We start from the raw sequence: 25,805 nt of genomic DNA on the forward strand, positions 1-25,805 counted from the left end.
GATCTGATGAGTGTGGGTAAACGTCCACGGAAACCCCACTCATAAAGCTGCCGCAAAATGGTATGCCTCCAGGTAGTATCGTACGCCTTCTCCAGGTCGAAGAAAACCCCGATAAGGTGTTGCTTACGTAGGAATGTGGTGTCCCCGCCAGACACCACACTTGCTAGGTGGTAGCTTAAATCGGCCGCGGTCCATTAGTACATGTCGGACCCGCGTGTCGCCACTGTGTGATCGTAGACCGAGCGCCACCACACGGCAGGTCTCGAGAGACTGACTAGCACTCGCCCCAGTTGTACGACGACGTTGCTAGCGACTACAAGGACGAAGCCTTTCTCTCATTTGCCGAGAGACCGTTAGAATAGCCTTCAGCTAAGTTAATGGCTACGACCTAGCAAGGCGCCAATTGTAACAGTGCATGTATCTTACGAGTCTCATTTGTATAGTCAAGAGAGATGTATCACAAGGAGTGATTAAAAGTTAAGTATATTCCAAAGCTACGTATTTTCTTTATAGCAGTCATAACGTATCCTGTTCCAGACTTGACGCCAGTCGGCGTGTGTGTACGCGTGCCTTTCGGCTTCCTTCTCAGTGTGGCGTAGCTAGCTTGTTACGCCACAACAAGGAAAGCATCTTGTATCGCTGTTTCGAGTAGGATCAGGTTATCTAGGGTGGAATGATACCTCCTGAACCCACACTGGCAGCGGGTAAGTAAGGATCTGGATTCGAGAACCCACACCAGGCGCCTATTGACCATACGCTCAAATGTCTTTCCGACGCAGCTCGTGAGACTAATGCTACGGTAGCTACTGGGTTCGGTCCGATCCTTCCCTGGTTTTAAAAGGGGAATTAAAATCGATTCTTTCCACGAAATAGGAAAGTCGCCTGTCTTCCAAATTTCATTAAAAAGTTGAAGGAGGACTTCCTTTGACCACAGATCCAACTGCTGCAGCATGCTATACGATATCAGGTCTGGACCAGGTGCGGTATCCCGAGATACGGACAGTGCAGAGTCCAACTTCCACAAAGAGAAAGGCTGGTTGTATTCCTCAGCGTTCTTTGAACGGAAATCAAAACCAGCCCTCTCCTGTGTACCCCGATAGCTCAGAAATTCTGGGTCCTGGCTAGAATCGGCCGTAATAGTTTGAAAAGATTCTGCCAACGCCCGGGCGATGTCTCTTGGAGATGTTAGGAGACACCCCCGCTCACGTATAGCTGCTAGTGGCGGTCGAGAGTATCGCCTTGAGATCCTTCTAATGGCTTCCCATACTTTGCTTGAAGATGTGGACCTATTGATGGAGTTCAGGAACTCACGCCAAGACCTCCGTTTACTCTCCCTAACGATTTTAGGGATTAGGAAATGCGTTGTATGATAGTGAAGAATTCTTCCAATAAAATAACTGCTTATCTTCGTCCTAGTGGACGAGAGCGCCATCCAATTTGGTATTCGTACACTGAGTGTTGAAATGTTGGGGTCGTTCCCGGTTTAGTTTAGTAGTTTACAAAATGAAAGAGCATAGGGTTTAAAACTGTTCAAAACAAAACTTTAATTTTTGTTTCTGTGTAGAAGAGGTTCACGCAGCAAAGAAGGTATTCTATCACTCAGATGCTGAATCGATGTTACCTAGGCAGTGAACGAAAGAAGCACTAAAAATTATGGAGTTAATAATTGCTGTTAAAATGAAAAAGTAAATCCATCTAATGCGCCAAACTGTCCACGTCCATGTCCGCAGCTCGTGGTCGTGCGGTAGCGTTCTTGCTTCCCACGCCCGGGTTCCCGGGTTCGATTCCCGGCGGGGTCAGGGATTTTCTCTGCCTCGTGGTGACTGGGTGTTGTGTGCTGTCCTTAGGCTAGTTGGGTTTAAGTAGTTCTAAGTTCTAGGGGACTGATGACCATAGATGTTAAGTCCCATAGTGCTCAGAGCCATTTGTCCACGTCCTCTCCTCCTCGTTATTTGCATTTCCTGTATAGTCGCAGAGTTCTTTCAGACCCACTATGACTAAAATACGTTTTTGGAGAGGCAAGCTCTAAAAGAAATAATATGAAGCAGTAAACAATGAAACCGAAGTGTTCCATTGAAATGTGTTCGAAATTGCCGAAATGTGGACATCCTGACATACGCAGGCCAACTAAGTAAAACTTCAGGACTACAGGCATGGAATAATAAGATCACGAAACCGCCACTGAAGATGCTTCACGGATAAAAAGAAGCAAAACGCGTATGGCGCAAGACAAACAGCCTTCATTTAGTCGCACGGACGGACCACGTCTCAAGGAATATAGAAACAATTAGGGAACTACAGAGAACACAAAAAACGACGAAGTAAAAGGATATAATGGCGCGTAATGGACAGCATTATGAATATCATCCAAAATTGCATATCCTGTGACACTGCGAAAAACTTAAATATTTCTGAAGAACTTCTTGAAGCATCCTTAGTTATGATATTTCATGATCATTGTCTGGGGATAAATAATTTGAAGGTGTACAATTTGACAAATAGTGTGTTACTAATGAAGCCATTGAGGTAGTATTGTTTTTTATTGCTTCTCGCCAAATCTTCATTGAGTTTAGACCACATGCAAGAAAGGACTAGAATAATATTTGTTAAGCATTGCAATGAACTATTTTACAAAAGTACGCGGTAACGCGCTAAAAATAATTAATTTTGGTTTTGAGGACAGTGCAGTGTAAATCCTATGTAGCCACCAAATTTAACCTACATTTGGCTATTGCATTATGCGGTTGGGAAGATGTTTAAATGCGCAGTACAGTGCAGAGGCAGAAATTTTTACGGAGCTGCGTTGACATGTTGATAAAACTCAGACTGTCAAAGTTCATGACCTCTGTATCAGAGCGGTGTCTTGGTAAAAACATGTCCTCTGCCGCGTAGCTAAACTCACACTTCCCCATTCTAAGTACATTACGACACAGAGGAATATCCACGCTACAAAAACTAAGATGAAGAAAATAAATCCGCGTAACATTAACTTCTGTTAGTTGCGAAGAAGGATCTGATGGCCAGTCATGTTTTGAATTTATCTACATGGACAGGACGTCGGGGTGAATGAGGAAAACTCACAGATTGTTCGTTGATGATGATTACAGCAAAGTCTCACCACTCAGTAACTATGGATAAATACAGCACTACAGACACAAAGGTAATATACAAGTGGGCAGCTCACTGTAAAGTTTCATATATGCATGGTATGTCCAATACAAGACCTCAGAGATGCTGTAGTATTTTGTTGGTTGGTTGGTTTTTGGGGATTGAAGGTTCAAATGGCTCTGAGCACTATGGGACTTAACTTCTGAGGTCATCAGTCCCCTAGAACTTAGAACTTCCTAATCCTAACTAACCTAAGGACATCACAAACATCCATGCCCGAGGCAGGATTCGAACCTGCGACCGTAGCGGTCGCGCGGTTCCCGACTGTAGCGCCTAGAACCGCTCGGCCACCCCGGCCGGCGGGATTGTAGGGACAAGACTACAAGGCCATCGGTCCCTTGTTCCACGACGATAAAAACCTACAAGGAATTAAAAAAAAAGTAACGGATATGACAAGGAACGATATAGAACATGGACTCCGTTCCTCCTGAGGCACTCCGCAATCACTTTTTATCGATCCTTGACGCGGCCCAGGGGTCTGAAGTCATCTATACCGACGGCTCGCTGGTTGATGGTCGCGTAGGCTTTGCCTATGCTCACTCGGCGCATATCGAACTGCGGTCCTTGCCGGATGGCTGCAGTGTCTTCACTGCTGAGCTGGTGGCCATCTCTCGTGCCTTTGAGCATATTCGTTCCTGCCCCAGTGTGTCCCACCTGAACTGCAGTGATTCATAGAGTGGTTTACAGGCCATTGATCAGTGCTACCCAAGCCAACCTCCGGTAGCAACTATCCAGGAGTTGAAACTTCCTGGCAGATTAAAACTGTGTGCCCGACCGAGACTCGAAATCGGGACCTTTGCCTTTCGCGGGCAAGTGCTCTACCAACTGAGCTACCGTAGCACGACTCACGGCCGGTACTCACAGCTTTACTTCTGCCAGTACCTCGTCTCCTACCTTCCAAACTTTACAGAAGCTCTCCTGCGAACCTTGCCCCCAGGCTATCCAGGAGTTGGTTTATGCCCTCGAACGATCTGGTCGTTCAGTGGTCTTTGTATGCACCCAGGGGCATGTCGGAATCCCGAGAAATGAACTCGTTGACAGTCTAGCCAAACAGGCTACTCGTAAGCCGCTTCTGGAGATTGGAATACCCGAACCTTACCTCCGATCGGTGTTACGCCGCGAAGTTCTCAGTATTTGGGTGCTGAATGGCGCAGCTTAGTTACACCCAATAAACTCCGCGCCATCAAGGAGAGCACAACTGCGTGGAAGTCTTCTCTGCGGGCTTCTCGCAGGAACTCGTGGTCCTCTGCCGCATTCGCATCGGCCACACTTGGCTGACGCACGGATAATTATTGCGCCGCGAGGAGCCACCTCTCTGTCGATGCGGCTCGGCATTGACGGTGGTCCACATGTTGTTGGACTGTCCGTTTTTAACTCGCCTCCGGAAGACGTTTGCGCTGCCTGATACGCTCCCTGCACTTTTATCGGATGACACTGCAATGGCAGACTTAATATTGAGTTTTGTTCGTGCAGGGGGCTTTTATCGCTCGATCTACGCGTTTCTCTCCTTTTTTTGTGTCGAGTCCGGCCTTTGGCCTAGGTTTTAGATTGGGGGTTTTAGTGTGATTCTTGGTAGTTGGCTTTTCCTCTTTTGTTTCTGTGGTCGGCCAACCACTGTCACACTCTGTGTGCTTTTACGAGGTGCATTTAAGTTCTAAGGCCTCCGATTTTTTTTCTTATTAACTACTCACACGAAATCGATGAAACTGGCGTTACTTCTCAACGTAATCGCCCTGCAGACGTACACATTTTTCACAACGCTGACGCCATGACTCCATGGCAGCGGCGAAGGCTTCTTTAGGAGTCTGTTTTGACCACTGGAAAATCGCTGAGGCAATAGCAGCATAGCTGGTGAATGTGCGGCCACGGAGAGTGTCTTTCATTGTTGGAAAAAGCCAAAAGTCACTAGGAGCCAGGTCAGGTGAGTAGGGAGCATGAGGAATCACTTCAAAGTTGTTATCACGAAGAAACTGTTGCGTAACGTTAGCTCGATGTGCGGGTGCGTTGTCTTGGTGAAACAGCATACGCGCAGCCCTTCCCGGACGTTTTTGTTGCAGTGCAGTAAGGAATTTGTTCTTCAAAACATTTTCGTAGGATGCACCTGTTACCGTAGTGCCCTTTGGAAAGCAATGGGTAAGGATTACGCCCTCGCTGTCCCAGAACATGGACACCATCATTTTTTTCATCACTGGCGGTTACCCAAAATTTTTTTGGTGGCGGTGAATCTGTGTGCTTCCATTGAGCTGACTGGTGCTTTGTTTCTGGATTGAAAAATGGCATCCACGTCTCATCCATTGTCACAACTGACGAAAAGAAAGTCCCATTCATGCTGTCATTGTGCGTCAACATTGCTTGGCAACATGCCACACGGGCAGCCATGTGGTCGTCCGTCAGCACTCGTGGCACCCACCTGGATGACACTTTTCGCATTTTCAGGTCGTCATGCAGGATTGTGTGCACAGAACCCACAGAAATGCCATCTCTGGAGGCGATCTGTTCAACAGTCATTCGGCGATCCCCCAAAACAATTCTTTCCACTTTCTCGATCATGTCGTCAGACCGGCTTCTGCGAGCCCGAGGTTGTTTCGGTTTGTTGTCACACGATGCTCTGCCTTCATTAAACTGTCACACCCACGAACGCAATTTCGACACATCCATAACTCCATCACCACATGTCTCCTTCAACTGTCGATGAATTTCAATTGGTTTCACACCACGCAAATTCAGAAAACGAATGATTGCACGCTGTTCAAGTAAGGAAAACGTCGCCATTTTAAGTATTTAAAACAGTTCTCATTCTCGCCGCTGGTGGTAAAATTCCATCTTCCGTATGGTGCTGAGATCTCTGGGACGTATTGACAATGAACGCGGCCTCATTTTAAAACAATGCGCATGTTTCTATCTCTTTCCAGTCCGGAGAAAAAAAATCGGAGGCCTTGGAACTTGAATGCACCTGGTAGTTCCTTTTGTCGGGTCTGTGTGTCCTCCTTTAGTATTTTGCGCCTGTCAGAAATCTTTGATCGTCGGGTCTCAGTTTCAAATGGAACTCATCGCCGAGGACAATTATACTCCAGGCAATGAGTCTGAAGACACACCGGAAAGTGGTGGGATACCAACCTGATTAACGCTCGTCATATGGCCCGACAACCAAGAGTGATGGTCTGGGGTGCTGTTTCATTTCATAGCAGGACCCCTTTGCTTGTCACCTGCGGCAGATATACAGCACAGCAATACGTCGACGATATTCTGCGTCCCATTTTGTTGCCCTTCATGGCAACCATCTTGGCCTTGCATTTCAGCAAGATAACACCCACCTGCACACAGCGAGAGTTTCTACTGGTTGTCTTCATACTTTCCAAACCCTACCTTAGCCAGCCATGTCACTGGATCCCTCGCCATTGAGACCGTTTGGAGAATTATGGGTAGGGCTCTCCAACCAGCTCAGGATTTTGGCGATCTAACGCGTCAGTTGGGCAGGATTTGGTACGATATCCCTCAGGAGGACATTCAACAGCTCTGTCAACCAATGCCAAGCCGAATAACTACTTGCATGCGTGCATAAGGACTAGAGGTGAATCAGCACGTTATTGAATTGCTCAATTTGTGAAGCCTTTTCATTTGAATAAATCATTCAGTTTTTCTGAATTGTAACCGTTTGTTTGTCTGTACATGTACATCACATCTACCGATTCCCGTCTCATTAGGATAATTCCTTCGTGGTGCATGGCTCTCTCTCTCTCTCTTATTGTATTTCCAGAAGACTTTGGCCTTTTAAAACAGGATTTGCACCTCCTTTCATTATTATCAAGTTTATCAAAATACGGCCAAGTTTCACGTTTGCAAGCGCCTTTTGATGATTCATGCTTCATACACTTACACTGTTTTAAACACCAGTGCAGAAAGTAAACGAACTGCAAACGTCACTTTGGCAAGTTTGGCGAACCGTCGCAAATGTTTTGGTGCAGTCACTCTGCCCATCCCACGCATACCGCTCGTCAATTGTTATCTGTTGATGTTAGCGTGTTCTGTTGTTAAAAGTATCGAAACTCAGTAACGCCCCAAAAATTTTGGTTATATAATAATAATGTAATAAATCATTACCAAGATCATTCGATACAATACCTTCTATGAAGTACTGATATGGGTAAAGGTATCGTTCGAAAGGTGTCGAGTAGGAAAATATTGATATCGAGATAAAAGTACTCGATACCAAAAGCAATCGATACTTTTTCTGTGTCCCTTCTCGGAGCCCAGTGGTGTGATGTGAGATCCGAGTATCCAAGGTCCTTAGAAATGCTCTTATAAAACCCTCCCAAAGTCATTGTGCTTCTTCAATAGGTCTCACTTTTGTTGAAACTTTCTTTTGCTTCTCCTGTTAACGTGGTGCGTTAACACTGGCACTCCTACAACAAGGCAAATTACATTACTCTTAATCGCTCGTTTCCGTGGTAAATTTACTAAAAAAAATGGTTCAATTGGCTCTGAGCACTACGGGACTTAATATCTGAGGTCATCAGTCCCCTAGAACTTAGAACTACTTAAACCTAACTAACCTAAGGACATCACACACATCCAGCCCGAGGCAGGATTCGAACCTGCGACCGTAGCAGCAGCGCGGTTCCGGACTGAAGCGTCTAGAACCGCTCGGCCACAACTGCCGGCTAAATTTAGCAGTTCGGAACAATAGTTTGTAACACAATCAGTTTCTTTGAAATGACGAGAGCATATTCTAGCATCTGCAACATTCACAGCGTCTTTTCAACAGCATTTCCACGACCAAATTCTCTTCGCAGGCCTCCATCGCGATTGTGAAAATTGTAGCCAACAACAGCACAAATAGCACTGCTTGCACACATTCAGAACACTTCCAGTTGCAAATCACTCACTACACAAAAGTAACCAAGCGAAAACGAAACCACTCACGAAGTCACACAGCCTCCATCATACAAATAAGAGCGCGAAGCCTTCCCCTCTGCTGTCCTGCGCGCAGTGGTAGAAACGGATTTGCTTCTCCGCAGCGTTTACTGCACCCCCTCCCTACATACACCGCTTTAGGCCAATTCATTGTTGAGGCAGCTTATTGTTAAGAAATGCTCTTACAGTCCGGTAAGTGCCCATGCGGTGATGTTCCTTACTGTTGAAAAACGAGACTTCCAGCATGTTCTCGGCTTTAAGTTCACTGGGTAATGAGCGAGCGAGCGAGATAGCTGCACCACAGACACCTGTCGGCACCCACACGAATCAACCACTTACATCTGCCTCAAATGTGAACCAGTAGTTTTCGATAAGTTAAAATTCACCTCAGTTTTGCGTAATGTCATTTTGATTTCTGAGTATTCTGAACTGCTAAATAATATACTTTTTTACCACATGTAAACCGTCACTTCAGTTATGTGTGATTCTTCATAATAGTTTATGTAATGCTAACATGCAATTTAAGTCTTTTAACCTTAACCAAGAAGAACTGGCATTTTTTTCAGACGATGTAATAATTTCCATTCGAGAGATAGCAACAGAAGAAATTTTTAAGGTTTTTTTCTATGAATCATTAAGTGATTCTCTGAAAATTGACTCCCTTAGTTTTGAGAAAACAAATTGCGTCTAGTTCTGTACAACAAATAGAGCCATACTAGCAGTTAATGTATCACGTGAACAGGGAACGGTAAACACGGTACAGTGTTCAGAATACGAGGGGCACCCACATAATAAGTAATGCAGCACATTTTTTTCTTCCGAAAGCAGGTTGGTTGTATTCAGGATTCCAACACATCACATTATTCCCCACTCTCTTTCCTGCAAAACCCTATTTTTTGACATAATCTCTGTTCAGTGCAACGGCCTTACTTACGCCACCTTACTGGGAAGGCCTGTATGCCCACACGGCACCAGTCCACTCGTCGACGTCGGGACCAACGTCTTACTACATTAACAAACTTCCCGTCATCCACATACTGCTTCCCGTGGAGTCCATTCTTCATCGGGCCAAACAGATGGAAGCTCTTTATGATCTTCAGTTGGCTGCGAGGAACCTTTGAGTACCCCAAACTTGTGGACGAGTGTGTCAGCAGTTCCAACAGAGACACTCAGTTGAGCGGCGCGGTTTCTGATTGTGATCCGTCGGTCATCTCGAGTGAGAGTGTCCGCACGTTCCAACGTTGCAGGAGAGACAAATGCGTGCAGCTGGCTGGCACGCAGTCGCCCAACGACTCACCGTTCTTTTGTCCATTGCCATGTCTCCGCAGATTTTCTGCAAGCGGCTATGAATGTCTGAGATGCTCTGGTTTTCCGCCAAAAGAAAGTCAATGACAGCTCTCTGCTCGGAACGCACCTCCGTTACAGGCGCCATTTTGAAGGCTACGAGTAGCACAGCCATATATTGGCACTACATGAAACTATAGGGGCTGAAGCCGGAATGCTCCACGATGTCTCTCAATAAATTTCGCATTTACACAAGAGTTTCGTGAATATGGACAACCATCAGCTGTACATCAGGGTCTGTGGAACTTGTACGAAAGCATGTGTCGCAGATACACGTTGAGCAACGAACAGCGGGGTCATGACTTGGAGCAGGTCTTGTATGGCACACTGGTCAAAGCTGACTGTCTCTGTTGAGCGTGAAGCGGGAAATACGAAAGTGATCCGGTCTTTGAACCCATTTTATATCCAAACGGTACATTTACAGACATGGTTTCCTTATCATAACTAGTTAAAATACTGAACTACTTGAAGACAAGACCTACAAGATGACAGTGGTGAAAGCCACATACGAGTGCTCGATTTTGTGCAATCAATATTATGTGCTGAGTTCCCCAGAAAACTGTTCTATAGGATATTGTGTGGAAGTATGCCGAGTATGTTAGTACGTCGATGCGCTTGTTTCCAAGACTAGCTATAATACGCAGAAAAAAAAATGCAAAACTTAAGCTCAGTAATACGTTTCTTAGAGCTCAAGCTTTCATCAATATAATCAACTAAATGCGAGGGGCGTCTAATAAGTAGTGCAATACATCTTTTTCTTGGCCATTTTCGGTTGACAAAATGCGGAATTATACGATATTGCGGTGCCCATATCAGTCCGAATTGCATGCATGCATCTCCGAAGGAACAGGCACTGCGGCGACTATAGCCGCTACGAAATACAAGAAATTTATATCGCAGTTGCCAATATGGGCAAGCAGCAACTTAATAGTGGAATGACGAAACGAAAATTTGTGCCAGACCGGTGCTCGAATCCGGATTTCCCGATTATTTCATTGACGTATATAAGAAGGACCCGCAAAATTACAGAGCAGCATCCCTAACTTCGGTTTGCTGTAGAATCCTTTAACGTGCTCTCAGGTCGAATATAATAAATTTTCTTGAAACTGAGAAGTTTATGTTCACGAATCAGCATGGTTTTAGAAAAAATCGCTCGTACGAAACTCAGCTTGCCCTTTTCTCACATGATATACTGCGAACTGTGAATGAAGGGCAACAACAGGCAGATTCCATATTTCGAAATTTTTGGAAAGCGTTTGACACTTTGCCCCATTGCAGGCTGTTAACGAAGGTGCGGCCATTTGGAATAAGTTCAGAGACATGTGAGTGGCTCGAAGACTTCCTAAGTAATAGAAAGTAGTATGTTGTTTTCGACGGCGAGTGTTCATCGTCAGGAGTGTACCAGGGAAGTATCATGGGACCGCTGTTGTTCTCTACGTACATAAATGATTTAGCGAACGGGGTGGGCAGCAGTCTGCTGTCGTTTGCTAATAGTACTACACTACTGGCCATTAAAATGGTTCAAATGGCTCTGAGCACTATGGGACTCAACATCTTAGGTCATAAGTCCCCTAGAACTTAGAACTACTTAAACCTAACTAACCTAAGGACATCACACACACCCATGCCCGAGGCAGGATTCGAACCTGCGACCGTAGCAGTCCCGCGGTTCCGGACTGCAGCGCCAGAACCGCTAGACCATCGCGGCCGGCGGCCATTAAAACTGCTACACCACGAAAATTACGTGCTACAGACGCGAAATTTAACCGACAGGAAGAAGATGCTGTGATATGCAAATGATTAGCTTTTCAGAGCATTCACACAAGGTTGGCGCCGGTAGCGACACATACAACGTGCTGACATGTGGAAAGTTTCCAATCGATTTCTCATACACAAACAGCAGTTGACCGGCGTTGCCTGGTGAAACGTTGTTATGATGCCTCGTGTAAGGAGGAGAAATGCGTACCATCACGTTTCCGACTTTGATAAAGGTCGGATTGTAGCCTATCGCGATTGCGGTTTCTCGTATCGCGACATTGCTGCTCGCGTTGGTCAAGATCCAATGACTGTTAGCAGAATATGGAATCGGTGGGTTCAGGAGGGTAATACGAAACGCCGTGCTGGATGGCAGGCATCGTAACCGCATAGCTGTAACGGATCGTGCAGCCACGTCTCGATCCCTGAGTCAACAGAGGGGGACGTTTGCAAGACAACAACCATCTGCACGAACAGTTCGACAACGTTTGCAGCAGCATGGACTATCAGCTCGGAGACCATGGCTGTGGTTACCCTTGACGCTGCATCACAGACAGGAGCGCCTGCGATGGTATACCCAACGACGAACCTGAGTCCACGAATGGCAAAACGTCATTTTTTCGGATGAATCCAGGTTCCGTGTACAGCATCATGATGGTGGTCGCATCCGTGTTTGGCGACAACGCGGTGAACGCACATTGGAAGCGTGTATTCGTCATCGCCATACTGGCGTATCACCCGCGTGATGGTATGGGGTGCCATTGGTTACACGTCTCGGTCACCTCTTGTTCGCATTGTTGGCACTTTGAACAGTGGACGTTACATTTCAGATGTGTTCGACCCGTGGCTCTACCCTTCATTCGATCCTGCAAAACCCTACATTTCAGCAGGATAATGCACGACCGTATGTTGCAGGTCCTGTACGGGCCTTTGTGGATACAGAAAATGTTCGACTGCTGCCCTGGCCAGCACATTCTCCAGATCTCTTACCAACGGAAAAGTCTGGTCAATGGTGGCCGAGCAACTGGCTCGTCACAATACGCCAGTCACTACTCTTGATGAACTGTGGTATCGTGTTTAAGCTTCATGGGTAGCTGTACCTGTACACGCCATCCAAGCTCTGTTTGACTCAATGCCCAGGCGTATCAAGACCGTTATTACGGCCAGAGGTGGTTGTTCTGGGTACTGATTTCTCAGGATCTATGCACCCAAGTTGCGTGAAAATATAATCACATGTTAGTTCTAGTATAATATATTTGTCCAATGAATACCCGTTTATCATCTGCATTTCTTCTTGGTGTAGCAATTGTAATGGCCAGTGGTGTATGATGTGCGATAAGGCACCGAAACTGAATGACTGTAGGAAGATGAAAGATGACTTTCTGGTTGGTGTGATGAGTTGCATCTAGCTTTAAAAATGGGATAATGTAGTTAATGCGAATGAGTAGGAAAAGCTAACGTACAGTGTTCAAAATGGTTCAAATGGCTCTGAGCACTATGGGACTCAACATCTTAGGTCATAAGTCCCCTAGAACTTAGAACTACTTAAACCTAACTAACCTAAGGACATCACACACACCCATGCCCGAGGCAGGATTCGAACCTGCGACCGTAGCATACAGTGTTCGGATACAGCATTAGTTGTGTACTGCTTGACTCAGACACGTCGTTTATATACCTTGGTGTAACGTTGCGAAGCGACATGAAAAGGAATGAGCATGTGAGGACTGTGGTAGGGAAGGCGAATGATCGACTTCGGTTTATTGGAAGAATTTTAGAAAAGTGCGATTCATCTGAAAAGGAGACAGCATATAGGACGCTGGGGAGACCTGTTCTGGAATACTGCTCTAGTGTTTGGGACCCGTGCCAGGTCGAATTGGAGGAGGTAATCGAAGCAGTTCAGAGGCGGGCTGCTAGATTTGTTACCGGCAGGTTCGAACAACACGTAAGTATTTCGGAGGTGCTTCTGGAACTCAAATCGGAATCCCTGGGGGGAGGGCGACGTTCTTTTCAAGAAAATTTAGAGAACCGGCTTTTTAAGTTGACTGCGGAATGATTTTACTGCCACCAAAACACATTGCGCATAAGGATCACGAAGATAAGATACGAAAAAATTAGAGCTCATACGGAGGCGTACAGGCAGTCGTTTTTCCCTCACACTATTTGCGAGTGGAACACGAAAGGAAATGACCAGTAGCGGTACAAGCTATCCTTCGCCACGCACCGTACGGTGGCTTCGGAGTATCGATGTAGATGTAGATTCATGAACAGCAGTCCAGGGGGTGTTTTCCAACAGGATAACGCCCGCACACATTCCGCTGTTGTAACTCAACATGCTCTGCAGAGTGTCGTCGTGTTGCCTTGGTCTGCTCGATCATCAGCTCTGTCTCCAATCGAGCACATATGGGACATCATCGGATGACAATTCCAGGATCAGCCAGAAACAGCAATAACCGTCCTTGTATTGTCCGACCAAGTGTAACAGGCATGGAACTCCATGCCACAAACTGACATCCGGCACCTATACAACACAGTGCATGCACGTTTGCACGCTTACATTCAACATTCTGGCAGTTACACCCTTTATTAACATCCCAGCATTTCGTATTTGCAATGGCGTACCTCTTGCTTACATTAACATGTGATCTTGCAATGTTGATCACTTAAATGTGTTACGTAGACAAATGTATTCCTGAAATGTCATTACATTAATTGTTTTTCTTTTGTGTTCTGATTTTTTTCCCCCTCAGTGTAGCTATCATCGACCTATATCCCGCTTTTCGTACATAATACTAAAGCTAAACAACCAAGTTTTACCTGCTCTGTAATTCCTGCTCGCGTTGATACAAACCGGAAAAGTGGGTTGCGCAAGAGCAATAGACTGACGTCACCCGACCAGGTGTTGCCCACGGGGAATAGCGTGCAGATGGTGTCCATCCACTCGACAGCCACAAGGCCGCAGGAGTACGTGGAAGGCATCGGAATAAGAGCTCGGGTATCTCCAGAGGGAAATCAACTCTGGGTAAACGAAATTATTTGCTTTTGCGTAGTCGTCTTGTTGACTTACTTCTCTCTTTATCCCCCTACAAAGGAAGGATCAGTCAAGAAATGCACTACTACCGAACACTTGCTCTCATATCCAACGCAAGCAAAATTTTGTTTTACGGCTTGAATAATCGATTGAAACCGCACGCTCAGCCTCATATTTTTACAGACGAAACAATTATTGTTGAAGGAAAAGTAACTCGTGAACAGATCCTGAACATACGACAAATAACTGAGAAATAACGAGAGTTACAAATAACTGAGAAATAACGACAGTTCTCTGTTCCCGTTTACATCTGCTTCCTGGACTATAGAAAGTACTTTGACTGTGTTTTCTGGGAAGGGCTGTATCAGGTACCTGAAAAGATCGGTGGCCCACCACACTTGATGATAGTACTGATCAGAACGCTATGCCGTACTTAACTTTAAGCTGTCAAGACAAGTGCTAAGCTGTCACTTTTTGATTTCTTGAGTGTGCCAGAAAGTGTCAAACAGTGTTGTGTCCTATCCCCGCAACTGTGCAACATCTATGCCGAACATGTCATTAGGAAAGATCCTGATGTAGATCTTATGATGGAAGAACCATTAACAACCTCCGATTTGCTGATGACATCGGATTTTTAACCAGCAACAAAGATGAACTTCTTGAGCTACTAACAGAAGTAAAGTACGTGAATCAGTCATATGGGTTGGACATCAATCCCAGCAAGTCCAGACTCGAGACAACTGATCGAGGAGTACAGGTCCAACTCACATGTCGATTAAAGGAATTGGAAGTCGCGCATATTTCATATATCTTAGCTGAACCATCTGTGTCACGGGAAGTTGTGAAGACGAGATAAGAAGGCGGATCACGCTAGGGCGACTGGCTGTGAAGAAACTCACGAGGATATGTCAGAACAGAGCGATAAACAAACAGTACAAAGATCCGGCTTGTTGAAACACTCGTGTTTTCCGTCTTCTTTTACGGTTACGAAACATGCACACTTCAGGGCAGAGGCAAGCGGCTTTGGTGCTGATGCAGGATGATGTCCATAAAATGGGCCGAAAGAAGAACTGATGCGCTACGGTCGCAGGTTCGAATCCTGCCTCGGGCATGGATGTTTGTGATGTCCTTAGGTTAGTTAGGTTTAACTAGTTCTAAGTTCTAGGGGACTAATGACCTCAGCAGTTGAGTCCCATAGTGCTCAGAGCCATTTGAACCATTTTTGAAGAACTGATGTGTCCATCACTGAGCAACTCAGTATCTCCAGGCCCTTTTCTTCTCGTGTCAATCAAAAAAGTTTCCAGCTATTTAGCCATATTGTGAGAAGAGATGGAGAAAATAGAGAGAAAATAATCATTGGAGGAGAGATCGAGGGCACGAGACTGAAGGGGAGAACAGCGAGAAGAAGCGTGTGTCAAATGGAGATCTCCAGTCTGCCTCTTCAGCGGGCTCAAAAGCTGATAGCCGTCCAGTATGGTGACGTTTGGTTCAAGGCGTCTGGATGCTGAGCAATGAGAACGACAACTTGTGATGATGGTGTGTCTTGACTATATTTATTCAGTATTTGAGAATTAGAGCACTTATGACTTGCAACAAACTTTACGCATAATTTCAAACCTTAACGAAACTTTTTCTCGATGACATCCTCCATTAAATGATGAAACGAAAAAGGTTTGTCGCTTACTACAATTTCCCTGTTCCTGAAGCAAAACTGAGGCGTGACCTTTCAATTTATTACTTGTTTACTACTAACTCTGTTCGTAACACATTTTGCAGACAGTATCTGCTTATATCGCTGTATGTACTTGCAAAATTATCTCGTTCTAAGACACATCATTCACAAGGTACGACGTCACAAAAATTGGGGTGCGTGAAAACTAGCTTTTGCTTAAACCTGTGCCCAAATTACCCAGGATATATTCATTCAGTATTTGATAATCAGAGCAGTAAACGACATCCGACGAACTTAAAACACAGTTTCTATCCCCTTTTCTAAACTTTTTCTCGCGTACATACCTGACGTCGAATATTTAATACATTACCTCATTTCTATTCACAAATTTGAAGTTCTTTGCAGGTGGGATTTCGATTCTTTCGAGAATATGGAGTTTCTAGTAGAATCGAATCTTCATTAGCCTTTCAGCATGTTTTCTATGCAGTTGGCTTCGTCAGTGCGTTTAATATAAGTACTTTTATACAAGTAAACATGTACACAAATACGTACATTTTACTAGTGATTCCCTTTACATTTCTCCCTACACTGATCTTTCCAGTTTCACAGTATACTTCTAGCTCTATAACTTTGCTTCCGCCGTTTTTTCTCGAAGTTTGGGACTTTATTGTGAAAAACTTACAAAAAAAAAAAATATGATTCGTAGTATTGCCCATCGCTGGCCATTACATTCTCCCATCTTTCGGATAGCATACGAATCCCGTGGCGGAAGAACTAGGCGACTTTTATGGGGATCCATGAATCGATTCAATTTTGCACTTGTTCATTTGACCGGAAGTGCTGGTCAGCCAGACTGTATGCCACTGATCGAGAAAGGCGGTAGCCAGAGAGAACTATGTATGGAGAATACGGCGGGAGGGATAGGACTTCTCGTTTCAACGTTTCCATGTATATTTTGTCGGGTTTTGCGACATGGGGCCGAGCACTGATCTGCTGCAAAATTGCCTGTACGTGTCTACCGCTGCATTGTGGCCGTTTGTGTTTCAGTGCTGGGCTCGAACGCATCAATTCCTTTCATGATGATGTCCTGTGACTGTCTTCGTCTGTTTCAGTAGCTACGAAAACATTGTTTTCCGCCGCCATGCCGGTCTTCGACGTCAAAATCACCGTTCTTAAGGCGTTGAAAACATTCTCTGCAAGTTCTTCCACTAATAGTTCCTTCACCATTGGTCTTACCCAGCATTTTAAGAGCCACATCCACATTTTCGTCATGTTAAAGCAGAAAATTAAAACTTCCCGCAAATGGCGAGAAATTGGTACGGAAGTTGACGTACTCAATCGAGAATAACCTTATGATGCAATCACAAATCGACTAATAATTTTATGATATAATGTTTACAGATGTCTAAGCTTATTGTATTACACCTATGACCAACCACCCGAACCTCACTTGCCGCTACTCCCGTCTATTGCAAAACGGCGGAAGCAAAGTTGTAGACCTAGTAGGTTTGATCAAAAAGTAACGGCTATTTTGTTTTTATTGAAGAATCTTTATTGATTCAACATTAACTTTGCCCCCTTCAAAGCAATCCCCCCCTCAAATATAATAGCCTACACTTGTGCAGCGCTTTTTCTAAACTTGGAAATACTCCGAGAACTCACTTTTTCCTTATGGTGTTCAGCACCTTCGGCGATTCTATTTTTATCTCATCAGTGGTGGCAAAATGACATCTTTCGTACTTCTCTTCAGCCTCGGGAATAGAAGGAAGGCCCAGGGCGAATACGGTGGCTGAGACAACACGATTTGTTTTCTGCCAAAAAATCATGAACAACCAGTGAGGTGTGATTGGGAACGTTATCATGATGCAGTTCCAAGGGCGGTTTTGCCACAGTTCTGGTCGTTTTCTTTGGATTGCTTCACGTAAACGACGCCTAACTTTCAGGCAGTATTCCTTATTGACCGTACGACCATAAGGCAGGAACGCATGATGCACTACCCCATTGTAGTCGAAGAAAACTGTGAGAAGAACGTTAACATGTGATCGAACTTGTAGAAATTTTGTCTGTCTTGGCTCTTCAGGCAGTTTCCATTGGGACGTTTGGCCCATGGATACTACGTCATACCCCTATAACCGTGTTTCGTGGATCCTTGTCGACTTCATTCAGCAATTCCTGAGCGATGTCTACGGGACATCATTTTTGCTCGAATTTCAACAATGTCAGACGTTTCATGTCCAGAACACCCGAAAAAGCTTCTTACCATGAACCCATAGAGTAAATATCTCTGGAGTGAGCATTGCGTTCTGCGCATGTTGTCAACATTAAACCAGGATTGTCACGTGATCTCGGGACTTCGCTGTGCCTGTGTGCTTTCTGCAGCGTTTGAAGTTTATAATACCAAGAGTTTTTGTTGTGTTTCACCGTTTGTTGATAGTGTAATAGCGATGGTGAATCACGTTGTTGCTACGGATGGAAAGAAAAATATGTGAAAGGAGGGATAGTAACTTTTCATGTGTACATTCCACATAGCTCTAATTATAGTTTTCATTTTAGTAAGAGACACTGTATACGTTTAAAAATTTCGAGACGCATTATAATTAAGACTTGATTCTGTAGACCAATTTTTCTACGATTTTATGATTGTATAATAGATATTACGGCTCGTACAAAAGATTACAAACAATCGCTTCCTCTCGTAAATTTGCTAGTGGAACAGGAAAGGGAAAGGTTAGTTGTTTCAGTAAATACTATCCTCCATGCATTTATCAGTGACTTGTCAATTATGTATATAGATTACTCCGTCTACTATTTATTTAATGAACTGGGAGCAAGTACTTAAAATGCGTTAAATAAATACCTCAAAGTGCCACCAGTAAGAAACATTGTGCTTTAAGTCGCAAAAGCGAGCAAATAAATACGCAGAAATACAAGGAAAAAGGACGAATTAGCAGGGATATAATCGCTAATGTGTGGTAAATTCGGTGTTTTTCGGACACTTGCGAAAGTACTAACGTACTGTCAAGTCGTTTTGCAGGACTATCACTGCAAAAATGTACTTCAGGCTCTGTAATACTATAAAGTGCGGTATCATACCAAAAACTACCAAAAATCGAGTGCATCTGAACTATGACACCTATCGCAAAGAAGCTGAATGTAATATCACTTGCCCTTAAAAGTTACGTAGCTGGTTTATTCCCGGTATCAAATGGATACTGTTAAAATGTCTTCGCGACATATATAAATAATCCACGATACGTACGAAAAGAATCCGTCTGTACTAGGGATGTAGTGACATTCTAAATATACAGGGCGCTATACGAACAAACTCACGACGTCCCGAGATCACGTGACCAGGCCGGCAATGTATGTTGACAACACAAAATCTGTTCTGCGCATGTTGAGTGCTCACTCCAGAGATATTTACTCTATGCATGAACCAAAGGATATGCCGATATCATCAGAAAGCTCTTCGATTGTGATTTAGCGCTTTTCCAGAACTATTTTCGTTATGTTTTACACATTTTCGTCAGTAGTTAATGTGTTACGGCTATTTGGTTATTTAGGAATGATACATGTTTTTCGTTGGGAAAAAAGCACTGGTTTATTAGAAGTCTGCGGAATAACGCTTAACGACGATAATATATTTCCACTGGGGCAAAGAACGCAAAGCAAGCCGTGTCTGGAAAGACAGATATTTAAATGCCAATGACGTTATTAAATAAAACTGTTCACGACGCAAAACCTTAACACTCTTCCATATTTACACATTCTCATATTTTTGCACGGCTGTCTTAGTCAGGCAGCAAACAATGGTTTTGTTAATAAATCCGCAAGCTGATTTTCTGTATCTACTCTTGAAATGGTAATTTCACCAGCTGTAACTAACTCTTGGACAAAGAAGGGTCTGAGACGAATATATTTTGCCCGTCGGTGAAATTCAGGATTCTGTGTTAGTCGAACTGCAGGACTTCATTGTCTCTTCGTTAAGGCTTCGTGTCTTTTAGCTGGTAAAGCTCAGTTACAAATCTCGTCATCCAGACCATTTCTCGTGCTGCTTCACTAGCCGCTTCAATTTCAGCTTGTGTAGTAGAGATTGCAACTGAAGTTTGTCGCTGACTTATCCAACTGCCAGGTGCACCAATGTACAGGCAGAGAACACCTGAGGTATATGGGGATCACTTTAACGTTCAAGAATGCCTTTGTCTTCACCGCTTTTGAAAATAAATCCATAGTCTCTGAGCTGTTCGTAGGTTGTGTTCCAAAAATGAACAGCATAGAGACAGAAGTGATGGCACTTTCTGCAGGAACTGACCGTCATTTTGCAGGACAATGCTCAAGCACTTACAGTGTAAGCTGTTACTGATTTGTTTGACTGATGGGGCTGCTAAGTGCTATACCACCTACTGCACTCCCCCGACTTAAGCCCTCGTGAGTTCAACTCGATTTCTAAACTGAAGGAAACACTTCACGGCATTCGCTTCAGAACTGCTACAGATTTGTTGGGCAATAGACAGCGCTGCTCGAACTGTCAACACAACTGGCACTGCTAACAAGGGAACCTCCCCATCGCACCCCCCTCAGATTTAGTTATAAGTTGGCACGGTGGATAGGCCTTGAAAAACTGAACTCAGATCAATCGAGAAAACAGGAAGAAGTTGTGTGCAACTATGAAAAAAATAAGCAAAATATACAAAACTGAGTAGTCCATTCGCAAGATAGGCAACATCAAAGATTGTTAGGGCTCAGGAGCGCCGAGGTCCTGTGGTTAGCGTGAGCAGCTGCGGAACGAGAGGTCCTTGGTTCAAAACTTCGCACGAGTGAAAAGTTTAATTTTTTATGTAATAAACTTCGCTCTCCAAAATTCCAGGACATGTTCAGATTTACTTGGACATATGCAGAATTGGACGGTCTACATACGGAAATTTTGAAAACGTTAAAAACATATGTTTTGACAGAGCACAAGGAAAACTGTGCGACTGTGAAACTGTTGCATTCATTTGTTGCAGTTTATGTGACAATCTCTTATGTTTTCATCACTTTTTTGGGAGTGATTATCACATCCACAAGAAAACCTAAATCGGGCAAGGTAGAAGAATCTTTTTACCCAATCGCCAAGTGTACAAGTTAGGTGGGTCGACAACAGATTCCTGTCATGTGACGCACATGCCGTCACCAGTGTCGTATAGAATATATCAGACGTGTTTTCCTGTGGAGTATTCGGTTGACCTATGACCTTGCGATCAAATGTTTTCGGTTCCCATTGGAGAGGCACGTCCTTTCGTCTACTAATCGCACGGTTTTGCGGTGCGGTCGCAAAACAAACACTAAACTTATTACAGTGAACAGGGACGTCATTGAACGAACGGACAGATCATAACTTTGCGAAAATAAAGAAAATAAACTTTTCACTCGTGGGAAGTCTTGAACCAAGGACCTCTCGTTACGCAGCTGCTCATGCTAATCAAGGGACCACGGCGTTCCTGAGCTCACCTTATCCTTGATGTTGCCTATCTTGCACATGGACTACTCAGTTTGTATATTTTCTTATTTTTTCATAGTTCCACACAACTTCTTCCTGTTTGCTCGATGATCTGTGTTCAGTTTTTCAAGGCCTATCCACATGCCAACTTGTAACTAAATCTGAGGGGGGTGCGATGCGGAGGTTCACTTGTAAGAGTATCCGACGAATTCCACATCGCTGGCAGCGGGTTATAAACAATGCTGGTGACTACTTTGAAGGTCAGTAAAACTTTGAAACTGTTATCTATTTTGTACGAGCAGTAAATAAATAGTTGTCACTATTAAAGTTCCAACCCTGGTAGTTTTGTGACTCACCAGTTTTAAAATAACATCTTTCCGTTGCGGATAAAAATGTAGTTTTTGGATTTTTGTCGTGTGCTGTTATCACTGAAAACAAATTCTTTTTAATTTTGGCACGTATCATACATCAGTCAAAGTGATTTCATGCCAGTTTCTATTCAGTGTTGCTTCTATTTCTGTTGTGCCCTCGCCAACAGCCTCAACAGTATCACCATCTGCTGATGTAATTGTGTCGTAGAAAATAGTTCAAATTTCTTGAAAAAATTGTCACTATTGGTGATATGACTTGTTGCACCATTATCTACAACTCAGCTACCATTATCACACTCAGATGACGTAACAGCATACGTTTCAGCAAAGAGAACCATGTTCGTATTTGAAGTTTCAGCAGCTTCAGACACATCACTTTTCTGAGGCATTTTCTGTCGACCATCTGCAACCCACTTTCGGCATTTCTTGATCACGTGATGTAGCGTCTTACAGTAATGACAGACGACTTTCTTTTTCCACTGTGGTTGTGTAGAAGACTGTTTCAATAAGTTAATTATAAAAGCCTCTTGCGATGTAGAATCTCCTCCTTTACTCGACAAAGCTTTCTCATATGCACAAAGTTGAGTTGTCAAGTTATCGACAAAAATACAGTACTCATCTGGTAGTATGCCAAAAATTTTACAGATTAAAAATAAATCGGGTAATTCTGGATTACTACCTGAGCCCCATCTTATTCTGTTACTCGCACCTGTGAACGGGAACGCGTTATGAAGGTCTTGGAGTCACTCGCGTCCATCAAGAAAAGTTTTTGCTGAGTTTAACGAAGGCAATGTTGGCTTGATATATTCGACGATGCCTTTTGGCTACACTGACTAAAGGATCCTTCTAAGAAATATCAAATTAAGATAACCTGAAGATGCCTAAGTAAGGCGAAACGCGTAGTTGAAAAATGAAAAACTAAAGTTGCAACAAAGACTGTTCTTAACCAATACTTACTTAAATTCGTTTAAATAATTACGCCGTAGCACACCTGGGCCAGTAACTTGTTTGATTGAAACTTCCTGGCAGATTAAAACTGTGTGCCCGACCGAGACTCGAACTCGGGACCTACGCCTTTCGCGGGCAAGTGCTCTACCAACTGAGCTACCGAAACACGACTCACGCTCGGTACTCACAGCTTTACTTCTGCCAGTACCTCGTCTCCTACCTTCCAAACTTTACAGAAGCTCTCCTGCGAACCTTGCAGAACTAGCACTCCTGAAAGAAAGGATATTGCGGAGACATGGCTTAGCCACAGCCTGGGGGATGTTTCCAAGTTCGAGTCTCGGTCGGGCACACAGTTTTAATCTGCCAGGAAGTTTCATATCAGCGCACACTCCGCTGCAGAGTGAAAATCTCATTCTGGAACTTAATTGATTGTTTAAGAATGACACAAGTTGTTTGTAGATAAAAAAAAGTGATTTATTAGAAGTCTGCAGAACAACGCTTAACGACGATAGTAAATTTCCGTTGCGGCAAAGAACGCAGAATAGCTCGTGTCTGGGAAGACAGAGATATTGAATGTCAGTGAAGTTATTAAAAAAAAAAAAAAACTGTTCACAACGCGAAACTTTAACAAGGGCGGCCAGGGTAGTCGTCGTCTTCAACGTGTTCTGGACCCTCTTTTAAATGTTTACATCGGTCGCAAGATCTTGACTTAACTTACGGTAGAGTCGCCAAAGGGCAAAGTCAGCATTTAGAATTCAGTGTTATACTTTATTTCATTTTTAAAGCAAAATTTAATACAAATTCTTTGATCTATCGTTTTCAAAAGTAAAAGCTGTCAACAATAAACTAAATATTCAGAACAGCTAAAAATGCAAACGTACACCAGGAACATGTTTATCAGCCAGATAATTTTTTTTTTTTTGATCGGATGTATAAACCTGCGAAATTAAATAAAATCTCGTTACTTTTTGATCACACCTTGTAAGTCTACATATCGTTTTGAGTAGTTACCGTACTATGTAAGTACCGTGCATATTATTTTAATAAAGAATAAAGTGCGTAGTTGACTTACATCCTAGAACTAGAGCCCTTTGCAAACTATTTGTTGTAGAAATAACTGTGAAAGAAAATCATCTGAATTTTAATTCAATAATAGGCTTAGCGAATGTGGGGGCATGTTGAAAGGGGCGAAAGAATTTGACTCTTACAACTAGAGCTACGCTTTCTCACGTTGCTTTCTGAGGAAGTAAACAACTAGAGAGACCGAAGAAGTGTTGGTGGATTCGACGATAGCTTCGTCCAGAAGTAGCGAGCTATTATCTCCAAATTGCCGCCGCTGCTATGGCAACGTGACGCAGTCGGCGATGGGGGCAAACACACGAGGCGGCACTTGCCAGTGTCTGCGCTTCTTAGCGAAGACTCAGGGATGACGAAATTTACTGCTATCAACCATTCTCGTAATGTTTTGTCATAATTATTTGTGAGATTGCGTCAGATGAGTATAACTTTTAGTGCGGGGTCAGGGTAGATGATTCATAAATAAATTTTATCATTGACCACCTGGAACATACTGTGAACGCTACGGTATTATTACAGTTTTTTTTTTTTTTTCCACTGCTGGTATTGTGATTTTGTTAGGAACTGGTGACATGCTGGCAACATTAACCAAGGCCTGGTGTATATTTTGCGTTGTGGAAGTAAGTCTCATCAGACGAATACTGGAACGGATTCTTCAGTATCCGTTTCACTGCCATTCTTCAATTCATGGCCTCATTGTTGAGCGCGAATTACTTATTATTGTTTTTCCACCCGCCGCACCTTTGTCAGAAAAATGACAAAAAGTTAATTTTATTTTACAATACTTTAATTGTGTTTGAAACAAAGCTGTAGGACTATAAGGAAATAAATCAAACGTGACTATCCAGGTTCTTGTCTTGTTTATCTGATCAGGAAACGTAAAAGTGTGTTAACATACGCTGCTTTCATATTGTGCCATAAAATTTCTCCCAAATCGTTGCTTGATTTTGAAACAAATTTTATTTAAATTAATTGTTATGACCAGATTTAAGAATTTTCCTAAGTCAACAGTTTACCTCTTTCAGTAATCTTTTGTTCATTTTTTGATTTAGTTGTGTTTAGCTTCTGAGTCAAGGAATGAACCTCCTGCAGGATCTTCATAAGCAATTTTGGGGTTTTTACACTTGTGTGGTGATTCTCTTTACTCCCCAATCGTAATTGAACTGCATAACAAGAGTTAGTTTATAACAGATAGTGACATTAAAAGCTGCAATAATAGGAATAAATATAATTTTCATATTGATTTTCCTTTATCATCTAGGGATCAGAATGAAGTTTCATATTCAGGTACAAAAGTTTCTAACAGATTGCTGGCTGACATGGGGAAGAAAATTGGAAATAATTAGATATTCAAAAGTGAACTATAATGTTTCTGAATATTTGAACTGAAGGATGTGAATTATGGCTAACACTAATGTTCGCATGAAACAGTTTATAACATTTCCCATGTAGAGAGAGATGATAGCAATCTCTAATATCAGAACAGGTACATAAATGCTTCATATGTAGTAGTAGATAAAAACAACAACTGAGAAAGAGCAGTAGCTGCATTTCATCCAAGGAACATGATATCATGATGTATAGTGCATTTCAAAAATGTGATGTGGAAGTCTTTTTCTCATAATTAACACTTAAAGTAGATTAGTGATAGTTGTAATTGAGTAGTAGCACATAGCAGAAGTAACCTATGATGGTTCAGCACTTGACTTGCTGCACATCTCTGAAGTCTTTCCTTCATTATAGGGTTTGTGGAATATGATGTGTAAATAAATACATTTTGACACTTGAGTTGTTTTAGATGTGAAATACTATCTCAGCTGGGCAAGGGAGAGGGAGGTAATCAGCATTTTCCTTGTTCAGTCAGTCATCCCACAGTTTGCTAAATTGATACAGAGATACCACAGAAAATATGAATGAGAGTGACTATACGGTCCGTATGTCTTTCATATAAACATAATGTCCTGACAGCTACTTGTACCTGCCTTGTCAGTATACTGTAAGCAGTGGCAGAAGTTATATGGATATTGTCTTACTTCTTTTTTGCAC

General features: G+C 43.3%; 1 protein-coding gene across 3 annotated transcripts in view; it reads left to right on the forward strand.

Annotated features, from left to right (window-relative positions):
* Positions 1–25,805, forward strand: part of LOC126244882 (protein halfway) — a 219,775-nt gene that overhangs the window by 123,250 nt on the left and 70,720 nt on the right. Inside the window, exon 1 of one of the 3 annotated variants that reach the window (XM_049948272.1) lies at positions 24,290–24,379. The exons of the other annotated variants lie outside the window; for them this stretch is intronic. Within the exon in view, the coding sequence (XP_049804229.1) occupies positions 24,332–24,379 (48 nt within the window). The 5' untranslated portion in view covers positions 24,290–24,331. Of the gene's footprint in view, positions 1–24,289; positions 24,380–25,805 lie in introns of those variants that run through there. 3 annotated transcript variants of the gene reach the window in all.

The sequence above is a fragment of the Schistocerca nitens genome, chromosome 1, assembly GCF_023898315.1.
Source record: "Schistocerca nitens isolate TAMUIC-IGC-003100 chromosome 1, iqSchNite1.1, whole genome shotgun sequence".
Lineage (NCBI taxonomy): Eukaryota > Metazoa > Arthropoda > Insecta > Orthoptera > Acrididae > Schistocerca > Schistocerca nitens.